The 26,678-nt window shown below is 36.1% G+C and overlaps 1 protein-coding gene across 4 annotated transcripts in view; it reads right to left on the reverse strand.

Annotated features, from left to right (window-relative positions):
* PLCE1 (phospholipase C epsilon 1) overlaps positions 1 to 26,678 on the reverse strand; it is a 169,640-nt gene that overhangs the window by 126,817 nt on the left and 16,145 nt on the right. For all 4 annotated transcript variants that reach the window (XM_064514040.1, XM_064514041.1, XM_064514038.1 and 1 more), the window contains exon 2: positions 18,933 to 20,528. In XM_064514040.1, coding sequence (XP_064370110.1) covers positions 18,933 to 20,126 — 1,194 coding nt within the window. In that variant the 5' untranslated portion in view covers positions 20,127 to 20,528. The remainder of the gene's footprint in view (positions 1 to 18,932; positions 20,529 to 26,678) is intronic.

Raw genomic sequence — 26,678 nt, forward strand, 5'->3', positions numbered from 1 at the left:
ATTCCCATGAAAAACTATTTCCTCCAAGAACATAAATGGGAACTCTCCAACTCATAAAATTACTGGTAACAAGGAAGACAAAAATCCAGGAGGCCATTTTAGAGGAATTCATAAAAACAGACTGAAGTGTAGCCTGAGCTTTTTATACCTGACAAAGACCAACTGGAAAAACTGTGCTAAAACATTGCCAGAAATGTCTATTACTAATGACTTTAATATTTTCTTTATTTTGCATTTCCTAATTTCTAAAGTTTTTTGAAAATTACTACTTCTACTAATTAGATGATTTTTTCTCTTACTTTCCAAAAGGCTCAGGAGGTGGGAAAACTATACCCCAAAGCCAGTAAGTAATACTAATATAGTTTTACAAATACGACAGAAGTGAAGAAAATAAGTATGTAAATAACATTTCCAAAGTAAGAACTACTCAGAGGAAGAGTCTGAAGTAAAATCGGTAACTTCTGGCCTCCAGTATCCATCTCTTCACTGGACAACTCTCCCTCACCTGCCACAATTACAAGGTTAGGTGAACCTTTGCTTACTATATGACCTTTCCAAGGGATTTCATATCTCTATGAGCTGGGTAAAGATATGCTGCTGTAGGAGTCAGTCACTCTTAGATCGAGTTTTGCGCAACGGCTCAGACTTTTCAGAGGAAATACAAACACGTGACAATCCTGTTAACTTCTTAATAATTACACATCACATTAACAAAGTATCAGCACTGCCACAACTTTATACACACAATATAGTTAGGAAACCTTCGTTCCCTTTCCTCACTTTTTTTCTTCTGAATACTTCTGAGTCATATAAAGAAAAGAAATTATAATGCCAGCTTTTGTCATAAAAGAAGACTGAAAGCAAATATAATTTTGAAGAAGTAGAATGATGGTTATTTTCTAAAATACTGCCTATGAAGTTCATATTTTCCCAAGTTTTTTGGCATATTACTTTTTGGATCATATAGGTCAATATTAGTAATTTTAATACTGGTAGATTTAAGATTTATGAAAAAAAAGTTGCCTGGAAGAAACTGCCTACTGGTCAGTTGTGGATTTTCTTTCGTTAAGGTAATGCCCATAAAGTCAACAGAAAGAAATTCTAGAAAATAGCTGAACAAGGCTGTAAGAAGACATCCCAGAGAATGTTTTACAATCTGACAGTGGTAAACATCATATAATATGTGCACTCTGGCATGCAGGTAAGCAGAATCAAAGCTATACTACTTGTAAATATAATATAAATATATATTCTGAGCTAAATGGTATTTGGAAAGCTGCTACTATTTGAGAACTGCAAACTGGAGCTACTCAGATTATTTCTTTTGGCCAGACCAGACAATACAGCTACACACTGTGCTTAACTGTTAAGATTTTCGTCTGATTCCACCTACTGGTAGGAAAATTGTTTTCTACAGCCACGACAATGGTACAAACACATGCAAAAAAAGCTTTGCTCAAAATCTTATTCAAATAGCAGAAAGTCAAACCGGCAATCAGGTTTTTTCCAACACTGCATCTGATATCCAACGTTATAAAATCTGCTGATAAAGATTTTAATAAGCAATGTTATGATGTTTTTTGAAATTACTGTACAGTATCTTTGGTTAGCAGGTCAAAATGTAGGTCAAAATCCCTTTTTTCTTAGCAATTTATGCAGTTGGGAAACATTCGTAATTTTTATTTTATCACCGCTTCCTACTCTTATGCTTTAGAGGAAAAGTAATTCCTCTTTTATATACAAAAATCTATCACCTGAGAATTTCCAGATATCAGTATCTCAATGAACAACTTACTTTTCCAAGCTTCTGTGCACTGATATCTTCAAGTTTAGAATTAAGAAAAAGTCCAGCTTTGGTTTTGAAGAAATTATTCAATTCTTAAGGATAATAATGAAAAGAAATCATCAAGCTACATAATAACATTCTCTCCAACCTTCTAAAATACAAACATATTATTCACAGTTTGCATCAGGGTTTGATTGAGCTTTTGTAAAAGCTCCTAATTTAAAACCTATACTTGCTTGAAATACATAGCAGTATAGACTGAAAATCTCCATTTTTAAATCTGCACTTACAATCTGATCTATCTCCTTCACTGTTTGCACTGCTTTGTACATGAAAACCATGTTTCATTTTGTAGTTTTACCAAGAGCAAAACTACATAACTACATACATAACTACATACATATGTGTGCATCTATATACAAATATATGTAACTATACATATATAGATACCATTTTAAAAATATTTTTCAAATAGATAACATTTTAAGCAACAAAACAAAGAAATCTGAATAAATCTTTCTTTTCATATCCATATAATTTGCCTGGAGTGCATCTGATTATTGTCTTTTTGTTTATATTCAAATACACATAGCCGTCATGACATAGGACTCTATCCAAAATAAAACATCACCTCTGTCCAAGCCAAATAAGCACAGAAAGCCATGGAGGTTGGGGCCATGACTGGCAAATTCACCTCAGGGAAAGCGTATTTTGTATGGTTTGTAGAAGAAAGGCAGTAAAATACTGAGCCTCTAATTCTAAACCACTTTGTGAAGATTCTCAACTTGGTAAAGGGAGACATCTTCTCAGAAAAGTGAATTTTGTCATTTACAACATGGAATTCTCTATTTAGGACCTTATTTTTCTAAATAAAAATTGGGATTCAAATTAATTTATTTACAGTCCATCATAAAGCCTTTAAAGAAATGAATGGGACTGAGGTAACTCTTCTGCTTGGTTTCATAGGGTGAAAAAAGACTTACGTCCCTAACTGTGCCTCTTAAGTTGGAAATGAAAACAAGAAAAAACTTCTACTGAACTCTTCAGTGAAAGTGGAGGAGGACTTCACCATAAATTGCCTGAAGGAATCCTTAAGAATTCCTTTCAAGTACCTTAAAAAAAAAATTTTCCCAAGGATGTTAGGAAAACATATCTAACCCACTTTTTTTTTTTTTTTTTTTTTTGAATCTCTTAGCCTGTTTCAGGCCAGAATTCACTTCTATTTCTCTTTTGTCTGACTGTCCAATCAGACTGGGGGAAAATGTGATTTTTTTTAATATAATATGAAAGTACTCATTCAGCATCTCATGGAAAGAAGACAACAGCAAGTGGAAAGCACTTACAAAACTGAAGGAAAGGATCTTTTCAAAGCAACTTTAGATCCCAGTGTTTGTTGAATCCTCTGCAGTCCTGTGAGTTTTTGAGGGTAAATAACCACATAAAACATTTTAGGCACAGTAAGACTCAGGGCACAAACTGAAGAACTGGATCCCAATATAGCATAAATATTTGTTTGAAAGAGTACAGGACCATGCAGAGAAGCACAAACCTGTAGCCATTTTAGCACTGCTCTACTGAACATTGCACTGAACATGTACTCCCCAACCAATGAAACAGTTAATAGGGGCGTGAGCTTGTACATGCTGTTCCTTCATAAAATACTTGACACAAAGTGCCAAAGCAGCTTAGTTCAGAAATAAGCTCAGTTATATGGAGGTGCAAAAACATTTAACTGTGATTTTTGCAAATAATGTGAACACTTGTTCTTCTAGATTTTTAAATGTTATTTTTCTTTGAATGTTGAGAAATAAATTAGTTGCAAGAAAAATAACAGAGCCATTAAATTTGAATCACATTATAAATCTAAGTCTATAAAAGTAAATCTACTGTCAAAAAGTATAATTTAAAATACTTCTAAAGAAGCTGGCTACTTCCAGTATTAAAACAAACTGTAAGTGTTTCCATGTGCAATTAAATCTCCATTTTGTGTGTGTGTCATGACTGAACTTACAAACCTTCAGAGCTGGGAACGCTGTGCAGCACAGCACAGATACCTGAACTACCTGTGTGAGATCAAGACTGTGCAGAAGCAACAGCATTACCTGTTTTTTCCATTGTGTCATATTTCAGCTCTCTCCTTGCCATTACCTTCACTAATGGGAAAGATAAGTGTACATGACCTGGTGATGACAACTCCATTTCACACAGGCATCGATTACAATATATATGAATAATTCATTCCTTTTCAGACCATAAGAATGAAGTCGCTTTCATTTGATCAAATCTGTAGTACATCACAGTATGAAAGACACATGAAGTCATTTTTCAATTATTTTCTGAAATGGTAAGTTCAGAAAAAATAACAAAATGAATAAATTAGGTCTGTTCAGTCTAAAGAAAAAAAATGAGGGAGTCACAATAACAGCCTTCCAATATGTAACAGGATGCTAGATTCCTCCCTGTCCACTAAAACAGTAAAGAATTAGAACTATTCCCCAACACAGAGAAGTTTCCTATCAGAATCAATATAAATTGACTGTGTGTTGCCACGCTCTGTCTATTCAGTAAACAACCCTGAAGTGTAAATCCTGATGTCATGCACACATTTGTGTGAAAAGAACAGTATTCGAATACTGGTGACACTCTCTACTTGATCTTCCTAATCTAGGTTTTTAAAATACCCAAGCGCTGTCTACATTCACCCCCACTAGCAGTCTAACATTTTCAAAAGCAGAGCCTTCTGCACAAAACTTACTTGATGAACCTGTACCCCAAACTGCTGGATAAAAGCACTTCTGAGCTGCAGGCAACGCAATCTGAAGGCCACTGTATGCCAAGACCATGGCAGCTCTGGAAGGCTACTCCAGCCTCACCTGCCATGCTGGTGCAGAGGCAGAGCAATCTCCAGTTTTCTTGCAAAGACTATGCCAAACAGACCATAATTTGCAATAAGGCAGGGGCTTGAGCAAGGCAATGCTGAGAAGATCTCTGGCTAACAGACCATTTAAAAACCTTTAAAATTAGTATTTAAAGTGGGGTAAAAATGGTTACTCCCGCCCCCCCCCCTTTTTTTTTCCTAGCAACAATGTGATACATACAGGAACCAAGTTTGGAATTTCAGTTTATCTTTGAAATAAGAATTCAGCTTTCAGAATTTTTTTCCTTTACCTCTGACTACAGAAATAACCACTGATGTCAATTTAAAGAGATATTGCAACACAGAACAAAAATTGATTTAAAATGTTAATAGAATCTGCTTGTTAAATATAACAAGATTTCCAATAAAACTGTATAAATAATTTTATCCACCAGATGGCACATGCCTCACATTTTACTTGCAATACTATCAAAATTCAGTGACATCGATAAAAAAGATCAAACTTCTGTTTTTCTTCTAACTTCATACATTTCAACAGTAGTGTAGAAGTTACGCTATATACTGTTTCAACACAACACATAAAAAGATACGTGGTGCAATCAAGGTACAGAATAAGGAATACATTTTCAAAATGATAATCAACATAGACATCTGTGAAGTGTTTTGAAACCCTGGCCTTTGCTGTCCTAGCAAGGAGATGCTAATATAGCTCTGCAAGTGAAGTTATACTTGCAGAACTATCCTTGCAGAGACACAGTTTGCAGATAAAGATAGCATAAGGATTATTCTGCCACTATAGTTTGTCCATGTTCTCTAATGAAATAACTTGTATTGTCGAAAGGACCACAGCTAGACAAAGACTTTATCATTATGGGCATCATATATATATACGGTTACTTATGATTCGGCAAAATATATATATACATATACAAAAAACACACACTTACATGCATATATCTGTATACACATACAAACCAGATCTAAGTGGAAATCAATGATGACAGTTACACAGATGCTGCAGTCAAACAGAAAGCAGTCTTGTCAACATTTTCAAACACAGTGGTTCAGTGGAATTTAGGCCCAAATTTTCCAATTAACCTGTAAATCCACAACAAGACTTCGAAATGTAGCTGGTCTGATTATGAGAAATATCAGACATTCATTATCTCTAAAATCATGATAATTTTATCCAGTAGACTAATCATGAATCATGGGTGTCTAATGTAAATATCCATATTTAAAAATGCTGACGATAATGCTTTTGAATAGTATTAAAATGTGAATTCTACCTTCAAAGAAGTTGTGTAACATAAATTACTGTAAAGCTTTCTCACAGCATCTCCCCCTTGTTTTGGAAGGATCAGCTCTGATAAAGTACAGTTCAAGCCTCCATGCCTTCTTGATTAATGGGAGCCGGATCATTTGTATCTGTCCATGGTAATACACCAAGACAGAGCAACCATTTTAGACATAATGTCAACAGCTGGTTAGACAGTAGCAACTTGCAACAAGTAGCAAACAGGCCAGTCTTTGAACCAGTGACTTACAAAGTTTTGCAATCCTAGCATTAAACTTGACTCAGACAGGAAATAAAAAGTAGCATTTCTTTTATTACCCTCATTCATACTTAGGTCTTTTGTTAATAAATGCGGAGGATCAACAGCCAGACCACATCTGGTAACAGACATATTAATAAAGAGAATCTCTCTATCACAAAAGGCCAAACAATAGGGAAAAATGGGTAATGTTCTTCAGTAAACAGGTAGTTTGTGATAGGGACAAATTGATTTGAATGACTTGCTTACCATCATAAAATGTATAAATTAAAAATTAGGAAAGTATAAGAAAATGTGAAACCTCAGACTGTCCAATGGCAACAACATTCTGCCACATCACAGAACACTGCGGTTTCAAATTTCCTGTTAATAACTGCTCAGTGTTTAATCCATTTTTAAATTTATGGACCTTTCTTCTTGCAAAAAACAATTTCAGAGAGAGGGAAGCATCCAGAAGAAAAAAGAATACAGCTTTCAGTGTTACACAGTAATGATTAATTTATTCTATACGCGTACGCCCTAAACAATTACTCCTTGTTATACGGCAGTTATTATAAACTACTTATTTTCTCAGAAATTATAATCTTGACAATTCATTAGGAAGTTGTTTCCCAGTCTTAAGGAGTCTTGAAGAGTTTAACATCTCAATATTTTGGCCTGGACATAAGGCAAGGGTTTTTCAAAAAGAAGTATCTGGAAAAACTGCACTTGTTCTATTACCATGCAGGCACACTGTGCCATGCAGCCACTACAGGTTGCAGGACAGCGAAAAGGGAAGCAAAGAAACAGGACTGCTTGGACATGTACTGGAGCAGAGGGATGAGTTAGACTACAGGATAGGAATACAAGGCTCACAGGAATCTTCTGGGACTTGATATTTTCACTTCTCAAAAAATGATATTTAACATTAACTTTTTCTTCTGTTTCCCAAAAAAGGAGATCACATTATGGTCTACATCGTCTTAGATTTCGGTCGGAATAATATTTATTTAATAACAGAACATGCAGAAAATAATCTCATCTGAGTTAAAAACCACAAACTTACCCATTTGATTCAGCCAAATTGTACAGCATGGGTTTCCAAGCTATGCAGCATACACAAATGTCACCTAAGCAATCAAACACCTCTTCTTGCACGTGCACACAGTTAAGTGCTGCTGCTGCTACCATGATGATACTAATACATGAGCAAGCTGAATTTAGAAGCTGTGCTCCTCTTTATGGGCAAGAGGTTGTAGCCTTTAAGAATCTGGGAAGCAAGGAGAGAGACTCAGGTATCAATAGTCATGTTAAATTTTCTGATATGCCTCATCTTAGTCTTATAAGAAACTTTGGAATTTCAACCTTTCCAAAATTAAGTTTAACTGCACCATATACGAGGATTTCATTTACTTCTCAGATAAGAACTTTAAGTCTAGTTTTTTCTCACACTTCAGACTTCAAAACTCCTTTTGTCAACTTACAGATGCGATTTTTTTTTAAAAAAAAAAAACATTATTATGAAGTATATTATTTTAATCAGATACCTTCCATAGCAGAAAATATTCCTGGAAAAAAAAAAAAAAACCTAGAAAACACCACCTAATTAAAAACCCAACAAACTAGCAAAACAACCCATCTGACCCTTGCCACACATGCTCAGCCTTGTCACACCAAGCCTTACCAGAGTGCCTCCGTTCATAACGGTTTAGAAATCAAACAATGACTAAAAACCTCTCTCCAAATTCTTTTCAGTTTTACTAATACTTCTACTTGAAAGTGTGACTTTCACATAGATCAATCATGATAGTACTAGCACTGGTTTAGATATGTCTTATTTCCACAGAAAAGGAGCAAAGCATTTACTTCTTATTAGGTTTGGAAGTAAGATTTTGGTTTTTTCCTCTATATTTTTAAAGCTGCAAAATTCAAAAGACTCTTTGTCAACTATCTCTTTTATTTTCCTTCCAAACTTTTCATAGTTCACTGGCTCCTTTTCACTACTTCTTTCAGTTAACCTTTTATATCTCATTAGGAAATTTTGTCAAATGAATTTCCACTTCTTTTACTTAATGAAGATATTTTTTTTGTCCCCTCAGCTCCAACTGAGTCACAACCAGATGGATATTCCCTGCAAATTTGCTTTCATCTTGACTGTTGCCTTCCTTGTGTTCTTGGCAGACTGGAGAAAATAGGCAAGGATCAGAGGAATCTGGTCATTAACTCCTAATATAAAGATTAAGGAACAAACACATCTTTTTTACTGGTAAAAAAAAAAAAATAGAGTATTCACATATTACAAATGTAATAATCGCTATGATACTATGTTGAAATGGGCATTTAACTTCAGCCAAAATACCAGCTCTTTTCGAAAGCCAATTCCAGTCTGAAAGCATAATACCACAACCATGTGCATAGCAATCATCTAATGTAAAGTCAAAATGCTGTTTACTAAACTTTCCTGGAAAAAATTCTGAAGAGAACATGGAAAGGAAGAGGCAGAAAAATGCTCAAACCAAAATATAATAACTGTAAATGGTACAGATGCCATATGCAAAGAGGTAAGAGCTCAACACAGCTAACATAACCTAACAAAGCAGGACTGCCATACAGGCAACACAATTGCATGAAGAGGGAACTATGGCCTTAACTATTAGGCTCAGCTAAAGAGTAGATCATGACAGTAGATAGTGAACGGTATGAAAAACACTATCCAGTAGTAAAAAACTGGAGAGAAATATATTGGGAAGCTTTCCTCTATACAGAAGACTGAGGGGTAAAGAAGGCTCCATAAAGACCAGCAGAGTAGGAAGAATAAGCAAGCTAAAGCCTGTTAACAAAACACTGAAGGCAAGTTCAAGAATGACACTGGGGAGCAAGAACAGACTGCTGTTGATAGACTTGGAAGTAAAAAGAGCAAAGCTAGTTAGGAGGAGATACAAAAAGCTAGAATTTTAAAAAACAAAAAACAAAAAAACTCTCCACACATTTCCGCCTCCCCTCCCAGAATTCGCTGAGAAGCCCCATGCAGACTTCCAGGTTCAGGAAGCCTAGAAAGGGAGAGCGGATCTTTGGGTCATCTTCCTAAAGGAACCTGGGAGAAGGAGCCTGAAAAGACCATGACAAAACAAAGGCAGTGCAAGCTGTAGGGCTGTCTTTTTCAAATAGCAACAGCTAGAACATACCCCGAGAGATACAGGTTATCACAGCTGGTACTAGAACTCTGCAGAGCCCTAGAAAATGGTTTGAGGTAGGGCCTATGAATGGGCAAAGATAAAGAACAGCCTAGGGAAAGAGCACCTTGCCCAGAGGAGCAAACGCACGCTCTACAATTCTGGGGCTGGGACCTTCATCACAGACAAGGCCCCAGTTCTTCCTCTGCTACCCACTGATAAACTCAATGACCTAACAGGTATAAAATACTCAAAGCCTTCAATCAAGGGAGTGAGGCTCACTAGCCATTGGAGTTGACATGATGTCAACTGCCTCTCGCTGTGTGCTTTCCGTTATGTCAGGGGGTGCAGACTAAGATCTGGCCACGCAGGTCACAGGAAGGACAAAAGCACCGCAAGGGACAGGCGATGCTGGCTGCTACAGAACAGCCTTCTACGTCAGGTCAAACAAGGAGGAGCAACAAGTGATCCTTACGTAATCCTACACAGCGACAACTTCAATCCTGAAGACGGAGGACAAGGCAGTGGCTCCCTTACTATCTATATGAACACCTTCCTGGTTAGTAAATAACTCATGTAAAGGTCCTGAAAAAGATGTCTGAAGCCAGGACAAGATACAGCTGCTACCTGTATATGGAGAACTTCACTATGGAAAAAAATAACTAAAACAAAAAGCAAAGAACTACTTTGGTTTATGCTGCAAAAACACATATACAAAGTCAGTTCTAAAATTCCCAAACAGTTTGTACGACTACAAAAACAACATATCCACTATCCAAATTATGACAAACCCTGAAAAAAAACTTATGCATGTACTGGTCAGGTTATTATGCAGATCAGAGATCAAATAAACCAAGACATTCCCATAGGGACACAAAAATATTGCATTGGAACTGCTTGAAAAAATTCAGTCACATATATCCAAATCCCCCACACAAAGATAATCACTCTAGTGTTTCTGATGATGGATTTATTTTCCTGCATCAAAAGAGTTCCTTGTGTAGCAAAAGCTTTTTAATCCATTAAAAATCTTCTAGGTACAGCAAGCACAACTTCATCTTCTGAATTTCACCATACCTTTACTTTTTAATGGTACCCAATTTATTAGTTTTAATTTTGCATCATTTTATAAAAGTAATTTTAATTCTGAAATAAACCATTGATACATTTATCTCCTCAACAGCTGAACCACTGTAAGGAAAAACAGGAAACAGCTGGTCAAAGCTAAACTGTGATGAGAAGCATGTTCAAAACTAAAAAATGACTCAGAAGTGATCTACCATTTGCAAAGGTTGGATTCACAGTCTTTCCAAACCAATGGCACAGAAACACTGGGCAAGGTAAATTAAATATGAAATGATTCACAAATGTCTGCTGAAGATGAAAGCTTAAGAAACTCTGCTGCTCAAGGGAAGTATTCAAATTACTGTAAAAGTCCACCCCCACCTACTGCTTAAAAAAAAGAAAAAAAAAAAAAAAAAAAAAAAAAAAAAAGCAAAAAGCAGCCCAATTGTATTTCTGGACTGCCAGAGAATAGGAAAATTAATACATTGCTGTTTTACATATGATCCCTGCTTTACTTCCAGTTTGCAGATAAACTCTACCAACCCTCTATGTCATCGCAATCTATTGAGATGACATTAACAGAGACACCAAAACCTCCTTCACGCTGTTAGCAAATCACTAGATGTCAATGAAATGTTCAGATACCAAAAAATTTTGCATTTCTAGAGTTCTCCTTTGGTCTATTTTAAGTGGTGCGAATTTCAAAAGGATGCAGGTGAGTCAGAATACATGTAAAGCTCAGAAAGGGCAAATATTCAAGTGTTCATGAAATAACCTTTTTCTTCTTCAAAAACACATTTGTCCTTAAAAACACTAACCATTTAGTGCAATACTAAGATAGTAAACGATAGGAAGTCCAGTATTATGGTTCCCATGGCAACAGAACTGTGCTTATATAAAGTAAAATATATTGCACATGCACAGGGCAGAATTATAATTGCCTCAAGCTTGTAGCATGATGCTCTAAGTCTGCAAAGTTACTCAAGACAACAAACTCCTAATTTAAAATGGAGGAGACTGAAGGCAGTTTTCTCTCAGAGGTCTTTTTCTCAGCCCAAATGACAATAATGTTTACAACAATTCTCCATGGCTCAGATACTTTCTTATGGTTTTGTCAAGAGACAAACTATACAGAATTATTATTAAGACCTTATTTCAGACTAACAGTATTTTACTATTGATTGGATACATACATATATAAAAATTACCTTAGTTTTTGTTTGCTTTTATGCATGTATCTCCAAAAACCACCAAACAGATTAACAGTTCATGCTGGTCAAAAAACTGTTTGTGTTTTTTTTTAACCACTAGAAACTTAGGCCATGTCTATGCTGCAGACTAGAGTGTAGCACAGAGCTAACTAAGCCTGCTGACAGGCCACAGCATGAAAGAGTTTGGCAGTAATTCTTCTTACCCAATGCCTGAGTGAGATCATTTGCAACTACCTGTCTCTGTGTCTACAGAACAGCTGAGACCATCACTTGTTTGTAAGATACCTAGGACCACAGGTTCAAGTCCAGAAGCAGGGCTTCTAAACGGAGTGGTAAGATGAACAGTAAGTGGTAAGATGAACAGCCTGTGCAACTGAAGGGTTACTGCTATCTGCAGCTAACAATGGAAGGAGGTTTTAAGTATCAAGTTAATCCTTCCAGATTGATTGTTTTTTCAGTGCATTATACATATTCATATAGACAATTTCAGCTTAAAACTATAGTTTCAAAACTGTTTAATGTAAGAGTTTGGAATTCATTTGTTTATTAAAAGATTTCACGTAAAATTCTGGATCCCATGAAGCCTATAAGTGTTTTGTACATACTTCTTTTTTTCCTTCCAAGTCACATTGCCCAGTAAGAGATTTTTAAGCAGATTTCAGTATGACCAGAATTTCATCCATTCTTTAATACTTGAAAATTCCTGAACACTTAAAGAACTAAGATTGTTACAATATCAAACCAGTGCAGCTATAGTACATACTTTGTTTCGGTCGTATTTTACTAATGAAGGTCTGTATCTGTGATTTTTTTGAAAATAATTTTAAAAGTGTCAGCAGAATAAAATCCAAATAGTCATGGAGAGTATAAGAATCACTTTTAATCATCTCAAAAGAAGCTCATATTAATTTTATTATGAAGTCCAAACACTGGAAATAGTCAACAGGCATTATAGTTACTGGAAAAGCTAAGAAAAATCTCCAGTTAATTAAATTGTTCAGAGTCCTATAGCAGGTGCATATGCTGATTTCAAAATAAAAACAAACTTTGTTACTGTTGCATATTCCCATACTGTCACAGCACATTTATTTGTAGGTATCTATCTTTGAGTATATATTATTTGAAGAAAATCATAACTTTGTACAGTAAGCATTACAGTTCCATAAATGAGAAGACTCTTGAACTTTCTACAAATGTGAGGACAAGAATAGCATCTATAAGTAAGAATGATCACAGATTTTCCTCTCTCATGCTCCTCTAGAGAACTGATAAGCACATTTCAAACATGAAGCTTTAATTTCATTCTAAAAATGACTGTTTGGTTATGGTTTTAAAAATGATAACAAAATGGATTCTGTCACACAATTTTGCATCTCAGTACAAGCACTGTATGACACGTGTGTTTTGCAGATAAAGACTAGCTTCTAATTTTGTAGTTTTCTAGTGAAGTTATTAGGAGCATACAAAAAGGGAAAGAGAAGTTAGGAATGCCAGGACTGAATGTTTATGTTCCCAGCGCTGCCCCATTTCCGACACTGCCGATGAAAGCTACGAGCTGTCACACTGCCCTGAGTCACCACGCTTCCCACTGCTGGACTGATGTAATTAGCTTTCACTGGTGTGGGAGCACTCTCGGAGCTTTCCTGTCTCTTGATAATCCGGTTCATACATATTTGGATAGTACTTGACAGCTGCATTATGTTCAATTTTTATTCCCTTTTTTAAGCTGTCACTGCTATATCCAAAAACATACTACTGACTACTTTAAAAAAAAAAAAAAAAAAAAAAAAAAACAGTTGGCACACTGGTCAATATTTCCAGTACCAAAATTCTTTGTAACCAGATGCTCATACCTGTATGATATCAAATCACTTTTCATAAATAAAGAAACTGAATAGCCTTATATCTCATGGAGGATGCCTTAAATAATGCGGCCTTTTTCCTGCAGGTATCATTTTACAAGAACATGGATTTTCCTACAAGCCTTTTTTTTTAATTTCATACCAAGAAGATATATGCCTATTGATTCTTGTCAGCCCAAGCTTACTCTCTTTTATACTCTCTTTTATACATTTTTTGCAAGATTCCAAAAGACTATAGAAAAGCAAGATAAAATAAAGTAAATATATATGAAACTTCATGAGTTTAGATTTTAATTACCCACTCACCAACAGAGCGATCTTTATACAGACAGATTTTATTCATACATACCAGAGTGAACAGTCAAAACTTTTCAATAGTTCATACAGGTAATTGAGATAAATTAGCTTTAAAACTAAAAACAATTTAGAAGAGGGGATAACTTTATAACACTCTAAAATAAACTCTTCAGTGTGCTGCAGGGAGATTTTCTAAAACAGATCTTCATGCTTCTTTACAGTTAATGAACAGTCACTAGAAGGAAAGTCAGAAAATGTGGAAAAACTGAAGACATAATATGTTGCTCTTGCCAAGACTCCCACACTACTGGCTCTAAATACATAAGTGTGCTCACAGCTAAAACTCATTGTTCATAATTTCGCCCCAAATTGTTAAAGCTATAAGGCAACTACAAAATAACACAAAGTACGAAGAGATTTATCTCTATCACACGTTATAGCAATAAAATTGACTACTTATGCAGACAAGGTAAAAGTTCTATTTTTAAAGCTAGCCTATAAAACTAGAGTAACTCGACCCAAAGCAAATATAAGTACAGAGCTTCATTTAACAAAGTTCAATTTATTTTTACAGCACTTACTGAAGGGAAAACACAATTTCATGCCTATTTGGCTTCTCTCTTCCTTCCCTGATTTTTTTCCAACTAGTCAATTTTACTCATGAACTTTTTTTTCTTTAAATGAAAGGCTAGCAACTCTTACGCAAATAAACAAGCAACACACCGTCAAGATAACTCATCCATTCCTTCAAACTGCTTTAACGTATGAACATAAACCTTTTTGTTTAGAAACATGACAACACCAGTAACAGGTAGGATACTCGTGCACAGTCAGAGAAAAAACTAATTGTTAAATGGGAAGAGAACCCAGGCCACTTGCTTTATTTGCTTTATGTCATTTTTTGCTGTAAATTCCTTTCAGATTGTTGGACTAAGAAATTTTATTTCTAAAAGCAGGAAAACAAAGAATCTCAAACCCCAAACCTGTCTGTAATTCATAGTAATATCCATATATGGTAGAGAATTGCAAACTATCTTTTTATAATAAAAAAGTGTAGCATAAACTTTAGCATAAAGAGCAGTGTAACATATCAGGTATGCATGCAAAAGTGGGAGGGAAACGTCCAGAAGTCCATTTAAATAATTTCTTCTTTTTAAATACGGAGCAAGAAGAAAGTGTGGAAAAGCCACGTAATCTTATCAGAATTATTTTCTTAGCACAGCAAATCTAGACTTGAATCTCCTACAGAAACAATTTAAAAGGAACTGAAAAGAGAATACCTATGAGAATTTAATTTCTTAGGCTGCTCTGTGGCTTGGGAACCTCACAGCTTGGCAGTGACTTCACTAATAATGCTCCTATTGCCAGGTGATTTCATGTGGCCACTCCGCTGAGCTGTGTGTCTGCTTCACCAAATCATATTAGTCATCTGAGTGAAACAAAACACGTACTCAAAGACTCTTATGCCTCTTCATACTGCCTTTAGTACACAGGGTAAATGAGATGCTTCCAAGTTTTTTTCTTTTACTTCTTAAGAATCTGCATAAGTCTTGTAATTATATAAATTTTATGTTTTGTACTGGAAAGTGTGTCTTCCAAGGTACTGTCAGATAAAAAAAGAGGGGTACACTATTCATTCTGACAAAATATTGACAATAAAGTGTTACTAGTAATTCCTACACCTGACAAAAGTAACCCCCTCCTTCCCTCCCCAAACGAAATCTCCTCCTCTGAACACAGAGCACTATTAACATTTCTTTTAGTCATAAACATACAAGTATATGTTTTCATGTAATGTAAAATGCTCCTGTATTTAGTAAGTGTGATTGGATATGAGAATAGTCAAAGCAGATGTTAATTCCATGACTGACAGCAATAAACCCAATCTATCTGGAAAGTCATTTTTGTAATCCCAACATCTTCAGCATAATGACACCAAAAATTCTGGAATCAACTTGAGTTACATAAATTGTATTTTCAGAGATGTCAGAAAGCATACAACATAAAGATACATTGATTAGAGTTGCTGGGATATCCCGGGGGGGGGGAGGAGGGGGAAAGAGGAATCGGGAATTAACCTCTTTACAGGCTCAGAATTAAAATATTAATTCTAATTCTGAAGAATTTAATTTAAAAATTTCAGACAAACATACACCATGTATTAAAGGAAAAACTACTTATGCCTGGCTCTGTTTCCTTTAAAAGTATTTTCCAAGATGACTATTTCAGATATCACATTTCTTAAACAAGGCAGTAGAACTCTTTCACCTCCCAATCTTTTTTCCTCTCCTTAACTGTTAGTTAACAGATGCCACCAACTGATTACTGGTCAACTGTATGGGAAGCAAGAATTCTTACTACAAGAATCCTTACATTAGTCATGCAAGAAATCAAGAATCCTTGCATTAAATCAGGTTTACACTTGAATCATAAAAACACTGAAATTAATTTAACCTACTTGAAAAAATGTGTGATCACAGATGCTAAAACATTATACCAATTAAATTAACTATGAAACACTTCTTTATAAGACAAAAATTAAGATTCTATCTGCAAACACATAGTGATAATAATTAAGGGGTTTTTTTTTAATTGCTGTTGCATTTGTATTTGGCATGTCAATAAAGCCTAAACAGCTGCAGAAAACGCAAGTCAGCAGAATTCTTGCTTCTTAAACCTTCGGCTATGGGTATCAGGAATGTAATGACACAGCAAAGATGGTACTGACACCTACAAAATAAGCTTAACTACAAAATTCAATTATTATGCATTGCAGCTATGCTGTTGCACAATTACGCTGTCATCTGGAGAGCGCCAGATCACTCACCTGGTTTGAGAAAATCACCCAGGAGGTAGCCTAGCGAGTTGCTCATATTTTATGTCTTAGTCAATACTGCACCCAGATACTTTTGTCGTATTATATAACACTACCGCAGAAACACCACCCTACCAGGAAAAAAGAAGCGGACTTCAGCACCATGAACCTGATGTGTCACAGGCACAAAAGGTTCAATGATTCTAGAAACTATGACTTCCATATTTCTACAGATTGCTAACGTAATGCAGCTGAGTTGGACCAAAAAAGTGAACACACTGCGCCAGTGCAAGCAAAGCTAACAGAGCTTGCACTCTCAGTATTTGCTTCCATAGCAAAGTCTTCAAAGGTGTTTGGGACAGCTTTAAGACATACTGACACGAGGAGCTTGCACTCATTCATTGTTCTGACACTGACACGCAAGTTTCTCATGTATAGACACAACAGCCATATTAAACACATGCACAGCGCAATGCTTATCCTTATCGGATGGACAGAGCTACAAGAAGTACATGAAAAATTAGAAAAATGTAATTAAGCGTAAAAATCTTCTCCCTGACAATGCACATTAACTACACAGTGGAGAAGTCTAAATCTGTATATTAAATATGTAAAACAGTACTCATATACTACATTAAAAAAAGTATTATTTCTTGCATCTTCTATGTAATCCAAAGCCTCAGTCCTACCCTTCTATGGTGGGAACAGCCAAAAAATAAAAATAAAGCAATACAACAATTCAGTACCTTTCCTATATTAGCTCTAAAATTATGTTAGAAATCTGCACCAATGAGACCCACATTTTTCCACTTAAAACATAAAGGTCTTTATTGTTCTCTGTTACACCAGTACCATTAGGAAAACTGAATTTCTCTTGACTTTTTTGCCCTGAAAAACAGAGCTACTGTTCACTTAGCTGTTCCAAATACATGCATACTCAAAGGGTGAGATAAGGGGAAAAAAAGAACAAATTACCACATTCATTTGCTGCTTTCTCCTTCATCTATTAACATGAACACTTCCTACAAGTGCTCATAATTCATTACACTATTTTAACTCAGTACACATGTTTAACAAGTATTTGAAAAGTCCACAGCATTGATCTCATGTTTGTATAAAAGCATCTATAAGGCTAATAACATAAACCACAGACACATAGAAATTACAGAAATTATCTTTGATACTAAAATAACAGAAAACTAATGCTAAGAATGCTTGATGCCTATTACACGTTACAAGATTAAATACAGAGGTTGGTACAAAAGTAATTTCAGAAGTGTCCATCTGGAAGAAGACAGACTTAGGATATGCAGTTTCAACACAAGAAATCATTCCGCATTGTAGTTATATAGCCTGTTTTACTGTACTTGTTAATCTTCTGTTCACTCACAGACAGAATTTATTACAGTTATTTCTGTGTTTGTATATGTACTACAATAGTGCTCAAATTAAACCTTTCACACCCAAAAATGTTATACACTTGGTTTTATGAGGCAGTGGCGGAAAGACACAGCAGGCAAGTCAATTAAGTTAAACTGGAAACACCTAAAAATCCTGAATACATCCTTACCTTTCCATATTGGTGTAAGTGAAAGTTATCCTAGATCTCAGCAATGCAACGTTCTCCCTTGCCTCCCTTCTCCTCCTCCCCACCACAAAGCATAAAAGACTATAGAAATACACTGAGCTGATGTCACATTAGATAAATATGTAGCTCATATCATTCCTTTAGTGCAGTGTGAGCACCTGCCCAGGCACATGCTGTACTAGCAAGTATATACTTTTCACTGGTTAGGATAGTCAGTATCACAATAACGAACAGCACCACAAAGCTTTGCTACCCAGCACAAAAACTGAGGAATAGCTGTTCTTACAGCTTTTTAATCATCTATCTAAACAGAAAAATATTAGTTTCTAGAAGGATATTAGGATACCATTGGAGGACACAATCATCACGGAGCTCCTGGGCCATCAAGTCCATTCTTCCGCTATCACTGACACAATCTCATATAATTAATAAAGATTATATAAATATGTGCATGGCTATCCATAAATACAATTTCATAGAAATGTAAAATTATATATATTCCCCCATGCTAATTTTAAACCAAAATGAGTTTTTAAGAATTCAACATATGCAATTCTAAAAAGCAGCGTTCAACACAAAGCTGAGGTTCAACATGGTTAGCCAAAATACCCTATTAGGTGGTACTAAATGTTTGTCAGTCAAAGGCATTTTGTTGAATGGAAGGTCATCAGGTTAGCAAAAGTCTTACAGAAACAAAGAAAAAAAAACTATGAAAAGCTTACCTCATACCATAAAGACTTCTGAAGAAAGGAGTTAAATTCCCATTTTATTAAGGACTGAATTATAGTTAGCTGTTCTGTTGTAATTCTACAATGCTTCAAGCCACTGCTGTTTCTCCTTTTTTCAACATAATTCCAAGACACGGTTCCTATGTGCCCTGAAGGTAAAGTCCTAACAATTGCTCTCGTTCCAGTATAAACTGATTTTTTAACCTCCTTATCATTTTTACAAAAACGCCTTATTAATAAAGTGGAACGTTCCTTTTTGTTTCTAAAAAAATCCTCCTCCATCTCTTCTTCACAGTTATCACTGCAGTCTTCAAAATGGCTCAGAAAGGGCTTGGAGGGCATTCTTCCAGTAAAGTTATTTCCACAGAAGTTGTGACCTGAGCATGCCACTTTAACCTTTCTTGCTGCTCTTTCCAGGCATAAATACTTATCCCTTAAAGTGTCACAACCATCATACAACTGTTGCCCATTTCCATTCTCACAATTATTTGTCAACTCCATTAATCTGCAAGTGCAGGCTGTAGAACCAGTGATGTGATCATCGTCCGTACTTACTGGCTGCAAGCAGTTATCCAAAATGAAGCTGTTGTGTAAATTGCATAAAGCCTTTGATATATTTCTTTCACTAGCACAATGAAAGTGAAAAAAGGCTACCTTATCAGTATCATTAGTTTCACTCTTATTTACTGCTGACTGGCTTCTTAAGGAAGGTCCATCCATTTTCAGCTGAATTTCAGCAAGCATGGCTCTTTCCAGTGAAACAGGAATTCCAGTTTCCAGGCGTGCATCTCCCCCTACTAAAGAATCACATGGTTTATATAACTGGCTGCATGGAATACTGCTGTTATAGTTTTTCTGTACAATGTTACAGTTAATATTAAGAAATTCCATTGAATCAGGGATGGAGCTGTTCCTCTCCCAGAAGTTTTCATTACTATTGTCATCAGTCATTGCTTCATTTGCCAGAGAGAATATTTTGGGCAGAGAGCCCTGAAGACTTTCTTCTTCAAGTCTGCGTAAGTACGAAAGCGTGTGCGCGGTTTGTCTTCCTGGACTGGCACTATGTCTTTTTATAACACTGGTGTTCAAAGCATTTTCGCTATTTTCATCTCCCGCTGACTGAGCAGGTATCACTTTACCCTGTACCACAGACACAAGAACAGAAGCTGTCATTTCCTCAGAGGTCATCTTGACACACAGTCTTTAGCTGTTGGGTATTTGTTAGGGAGAGAGTCTACCAATCATCACACCATGATTTCAGTGTAATAAAAGATTCAATGCTAAATAATGAGGAAACACACAATAAAACATATGTTGGTTACTTGTTCTTTGTGAATTGAGGGCAGGAGGAGAGTAATTCATTTAACTACTGGGCTTCTAATCTTTTCCAGCTGTGGATTATTGGCATGAAATATAAACATTCTTAAATCAGTTTCTTAATGTGACATAACCATTTGACTTTTCCCACAATTAATTCTTTTATCAGATGTAGCACACGTTGTTGCCTCAGGTTGTAGAAAAAGAAAAAAGTGAACGTATAATCCATGCCAAAGATGTGTATCTCCACAGGACATCCAAAAAGTTGGTTTTCTGTAAAGAAAAAAAAAATTACATATAATATATAAATATTTAACAGAATCCATGCCATAATGACCACAATCACAATTACAACACAAAGAAATGGCTTTTACGCAAAGAGAAGGAACACAAAACATCAGAAGATTATTAAACTGAAACCTAAAGAATTTAAAAATACAAATTTAAATATGTCTTTAGAAGTCTCACTTTCCAATTTGGAGAAATTACAATCAATTTTACATATTTAAATAGTGTCTTCACTACACTACGGAAAGCTACATGACTGAATAAAACGGAAAGCTACATGACTGAATAAAACTAACTTCACCAAAGCTGTAACACTCAAATTGAACATAAAAGATATATATGCAAAATGAAAAAAGAAAAATTACTTTCTATAACTTCTCTAACTTAAAGCCAGGATCAGTCAAAATATTCTGAAGAAAAAAAAATACTATTTTTAAAATTATGCCTTTTTTTAAAAAAAAATAGCTAATTCTTTTCCTGTTCAAAACTGAAGTCTATCATGATAACAATTGTTTTGGTGTTTTGAGGGGTTTTTTTTTCTAGTAACCCTTACGCTGTGCTTGGTACTTTGATATCAGAAAGAAAACACAATTTTTTGCCAAAAAATTATCTCTGAAAAAGACACCCATGAAGGCGTAGCAGGATGAGACTAAAACGTTATCAGTAACCTTCTTGACCCCTCTACTTATATGCCTATATCGAGACACGCCCAGATAAATCATGGTGAACGAAAATTACATAAATACATGCTTATATTAACAGTTTAAAGTATTTCAGTTTAAGCACCAAAAAGAGAAAAGAGCATCAGTAACAACCTTCTACCATTTCCCATACCTCTTCCCTGCTACTTCTTTTCCTTCCAATCTCTAGATAACAGCTTACATAACTTTTTTCCACAACACACTTGAAGAGAAGTGTGAGCAATTCATCTAGAAATGTTCCAATCTTCTTTTGACAATCATTCTTGTGCCTTCAAGTCCAAATCTACATATAAGGATGCTTACCATAGCAGAAAGGGCTAGGAGAGCTAGAAGGAGAAGCAGCTGTTTTTTCTTGATCTTATTTTTACTCTTAAGTCTCATTGTTGCTATATCAAATAAAAACAATACTTGTAAAAAGTACAAAGCAGGTATATGTATCAGTAATATCCTTCAGTACTAATTTTTGGAGGATTTCTTTCTTCTATCAAAATACCTCAGTCTACTGATTCATCTTGTCTGTTCACACCAGAAAAATTCCAGACGATCCAGTGAAAACAAACTACTGTAATATATTCATAAATGTATTCCCTGTAATACTGCTAAACCAGGAACAAAATTAACGGAATGGACTGTCACTGCAAAGAATATACAGTTTATTTCTCTGGTTGCTGAATGAAATTCTTACGAAACAACATCATTACGCATGGCAGGAAAAGCCAGCAACTTCATTATGCAATTTTAACACTACACAAAGAATTAAAAAAAAAACGAAAAAGTTTATCATACACATTATTTTTTTCCCAGTTTCTCCATATAGAACGATGTAAAGAAACTTAAAAATCCTATCACTGATGCACTTCTGTGAACTGAAAGCTGCTATAACTACAAGTCCCCTTCTTTCCCAGATTCTGTCAACAAAGCTCATCCAGGGACCAGAATTGCTCTTCACAGTCTTCCCAGAAGTTTCTTTCAGTATTATTCTCCCACCTCTCTCTTATGCCAAAGAGTCTACAAGTATGCTCTCCAAACTGCCTCTCTGAGGATTTGCCTTTTCTTTTCTCTAGAACTTTATCTCAATCTTCCCCATCCAAGGTCACATTTCCCGTCAGCTCCACAGGCTATATGCCTGCCCCATTTCTCTCCGTCAGCGTCACTCTTCTCTTTTTATCTGGGCCTTTGTTTGAAATATATATCTTCAAGAATAATGTCTGCTTAAGAAGCTCCCTACCCATGTCCAGCTGTTCCCATCCTCTCACGACCACTGCAATGTGATAGGGAACTGATCCAGCTCAAAAATTTTTTGCTCAAGTTACTTTACAGCTAGATCATTTTCCCAATCCACATCATCATGACTGGACTAATAGGTGTCCTACAACACCACAGGAGAGGAAATCAGCAGCAAAGGGAAGGGATAGAAAGGCTGCTTAAGTTGATTTAGACATCATTGCAATTGGTAAATGTAGTTTGATTTTTCAGCTATGCCAATGTAACAGCTAGTTGCCACAAAAACTGGCAGTCTCACTCCTCACTTTTGACCTTGAGTCACTTCCCCCATCCTGTGGGCCTAGAGATCGTGAGGCCACAGAGTTAAGTCGATTCATCTAGCTGACTTGTCAGGAAACTCTTCTTTTCTCCCAAATGCCTTGATTCACCTCGTCACCACATGATCACTATATCCCAAGAAAAGGAAATATTACAAATGCCCAGAAGGGAAAATAGGACTTCTCAGTAGCAGCTTGACTTTAGACCATGTTTGCTATGACATCTAAATGCACCCTGAACATAAAAATCATAGATTATGAGAAAAGCTATCTAGTGCAGCACTACACTAAAATCTCATGAAATAACATGCATAGTAAAAACTGCATTATGGTAGAAGGCATTAATAAGGGTCATCAACAAGCCTCTGATCTATAGAAAACTGCAAAATGCCTGAAGCAGGGACTCTGCTGAACAGACAAGGGTTTCACGTGTCCCTCGTTACACCGTTTTCAGCCCCTGCTTTCCACTCTAATCAACAGATTTCAATTCACCGTGCCCAGCAAATTCCTTAAACCACTGGAATTCATTAAACATGTTATGAAGAACTGTGTTAACACAGGGCCATAAATGCTGTTGAGCATAAAACTCATAAGCTCAACCAATAAAACAGTATTCTGTAACTTACTGTAAAATGGCAGACCTTTCACTTCCTGCGGCTTCGCCGGCTTGCATACCTTGGCACATGCAATGCCAAAGCCTAGATCCTATTATTAAAAACCTCATGGGAACATATGCAAGCATTCACATATAAAAACAATGCTGAAGTTACTCAAAATCATATTCTGCCTGTTGCATATTCACTCAAAACACTGTGATTCATGGTTAAATCTGAAATAAAAGTGCACGAAGTAGACTATTAAGCCTGCATTGTACTCAACACATGCTGACATTTTCTAAAGCCACTAGATTAGCTGAAGAAATCCATTAATAACTACACTGGTTCACTTTACAAGGCTTCAGTTATGTCAGAAATGTAATGTGCTCCTTCTAGCAGTAAAGGAAAGTAAAAATATAAGAAATTAGATCCAGCATTAGTGAATCATCCTGGATGCAGAGGTCAGCCAACAAAGACAACTGAATAATGAAAATAAACATCTTGGCAATCTTTCAGCACACACATGCGCAAAATGTGTGTCACATGCTTTCAGACTTGAGAAACTGATTTGTCTACTTTTTCTTTTCCTGTGTTGTGTACACCTTAAGACTTAAAGCACAAGCCAGTTCTAGTCATTAATATTATTATTAATGCTATTAACATATTAACATTCATTATTTAATAAAATTCTATCTGGGATTGAAGTCTAAAACTGCCTAGGTAAAACATACTTCCAACATAATTAAAGAGAAGAAAGTTACATTAATTTAGTATCACTTAAACTTTTACTTAGGCTAATTCCTTTTGAAGACTGTAGGAATTCTGTTTCAGTGAAAAAAATCAGGGAATATTAAGACCTACACTGCTATTTAGACTAAGGAAAGGCACCTGAAGGATCATACTAGTCACAATGTCTAAGAATTTCAGAGCTTTTTAACATTAGCCTATCAAGGGAAAGATCATTCGATAAATATATGAGGATGCTTGTTGGATAGATATTTTCATTTGGTCAACTTAAAAGTTATTCAGAAAAGCTTTAGTCAAACCCCTCCACCATTATCTATGATCACTGGAACCACCAGGATTAGAGACCACTGTATTAAGAAATGGGGGGGGGGGGGGGGGTTACATTCTATATAGCCTGTTGAAAAATGTTCACCTTGAAGCCAAATGTGAGGTCAAACAACTGAACAACAGCTGAAACTTGCCTCAGACATGCAGAAAGACAGACAAGATGCAGGGGACGTGGTCTGATTAGGCAGCAACTTTATTAACTTTTTCATCTGGCAACTACTGGCAATAAATTGCACTATGCATGTTGTGATTTTTCCTTAATCATTTCCATGTGGTGGAGATCTGCCATCAATCCTCCACCTCTCCACAGCTGATCCTCAGACCTGTTAGAGGGTTCTCACTGCTTTCCTTCTTTGGACAAGGATTAAGTCTAAGGAAAGGGGGTTGTCTTTTTCTATATGAAAACATCAGAAACCTATCCTCCTTTTTAGCTTCTGTACAAACTCTCCTTTCCTAAATTCATTCCAACTTTGGTTTAGCCAGGAACTGAACTGCAAGGAAGAAATACATGAACTAGACACAGCACGAAAAGACAAGGGCAAGCAACAGGTTTGTCTCCTTCTAACCCAAGCAGGTTTCCAGATAATTAGTTCAGTATTTAACGTTATTAGTTTAGCCTAGTAATACATCCTTCTCACCATGAGGTCAGAACTGGCTCACTCACTCACGACTGCCAAGGATCTTGCACAGATCTTGAGCAAACAGCAAATAACATATTCACAGCACTGGCCATGGGTGTTCTCTGAGTACCAACAACCAATCACCCAAATCCTTTGAAACTTTTCCAGCTTCAAACTGGGAAATAATTTAGCCACGATCTCATTTCAAGGCTTTGTCCACTTTGGAAGACTTTGGTGCTCCCCTAGGTTCAATGACAACATTCATATCTTCGACTTATGCTTTAACAAGTTCCCAAGTTCTCTGCAGCATCTATTAATGTAGTTTCTCCCCAGTCAATAAGTAAGTTCCTTCACTCCTGCCACCCAGTGTTAAATATTCTACAAAATACACAAGGATCATCATCTTACTGGGGTGATCCTGAGAAGTCCTGCTTACATATAAGCATTACTGTTCCAAGAACTTGGTTAGCACATTCAAAATCTGCCACCTGGTTATGTCTCTAAAAAATCAACAGTAACCTAGGACTGCATCCAAATTTCATTTGTAAAGAAGGTATACTCCCTCCATTTTTTATGTCAGGCCAACCACACTCCATGACCTGGTGGAGCACCAACCATGCCCCCAAGCAAGGCTCTTCCCTACACTGGCACCTAAGCTGTGGCAGCAAAGCAGACAGGCAAATCAGTTTCTACAACAAGTTTGTATTTGGACAGTGCAAGAACAAGTACTAATTTTAAGGATCTACAAGCCTTGGCTCAGGAGCTTTTAACTGAACGTCAGTTCAGCCCCAAGGTAAAGAGCCATTTCCCAAATATCCTATCCACTCCATTTTCTCTCATCCTCCCCTTTCCTAAAGGGAGAGCAAAGAGGTTGAGATCACAAGGCTGAAATCCCTGCCACACACACATGCACACCCCATCCCTCAGCAGGAATCTCCAGCCCTGGCAGGCCCCTTTCTTATCTAATCCTAGCTCACAATGAAGTGTCACCGGTAAGTAGCCTTCCTGTTCGAGCTAGTTTGGCATTTCTGCCCCATACAAAACCATGCTCTTAAGGGACTTAAAGCAGCACACTGACATATTTTAATAAACGACAACTGCACCTTGCCATAAAGACCGTTACCTTATCTGAATTTTAAAATTACTCAAAACTCTGTCACACAACGAGTGACAAGAACACCTTAGATTCCTCGTCTTGTTCCTTCATCCTTATCTTTTTGTACAAGCACCCAAGTCTTCTCTCATTTCCCTTCTTCTCACTGTCCAGCCTATATGCCATTAGCTGTAATTCTTGCCATGTTGTTGAGAACAGAACAAATCCATACTAAAAATATTTTTAGCTACTAAAATAGGCCTGATGGTATGTTAGAAGCATATACATGGCTATAGTTTATCTTCTGTAAACCCAAATTAACACGTTTATTCCCATTATGCTGAACCAGAGTGGTGCTATTACAAATGTTACTTGAGTAATCACTTATATATTATTACTCAACTGTCATAACTGTAATGAGAGTAAGTCTATTAAAACTAGAAGCTTAGTATATATTTCAAGTAACGATGAACAACCTAATCTGTATGTGAAGAGGTGTTCAAAGAGTCA

This window comes from Dromaius novaehollandiae, chromosome 6 (genome assembly GCF_036370855.1).
Source record: "Dromaius novaehollandiae isolate bDroNov1 chromosome 6, bDroNov1.hap1, whole genome shotgun sequence".
In the NCBI taxonomy this organism is placed as follows: Eukaryota; Metazoa; Chordata; class Aves; order Casuariiformes; family Dromaiidae; genus Dromaius; species Dromaius novaehollandiae.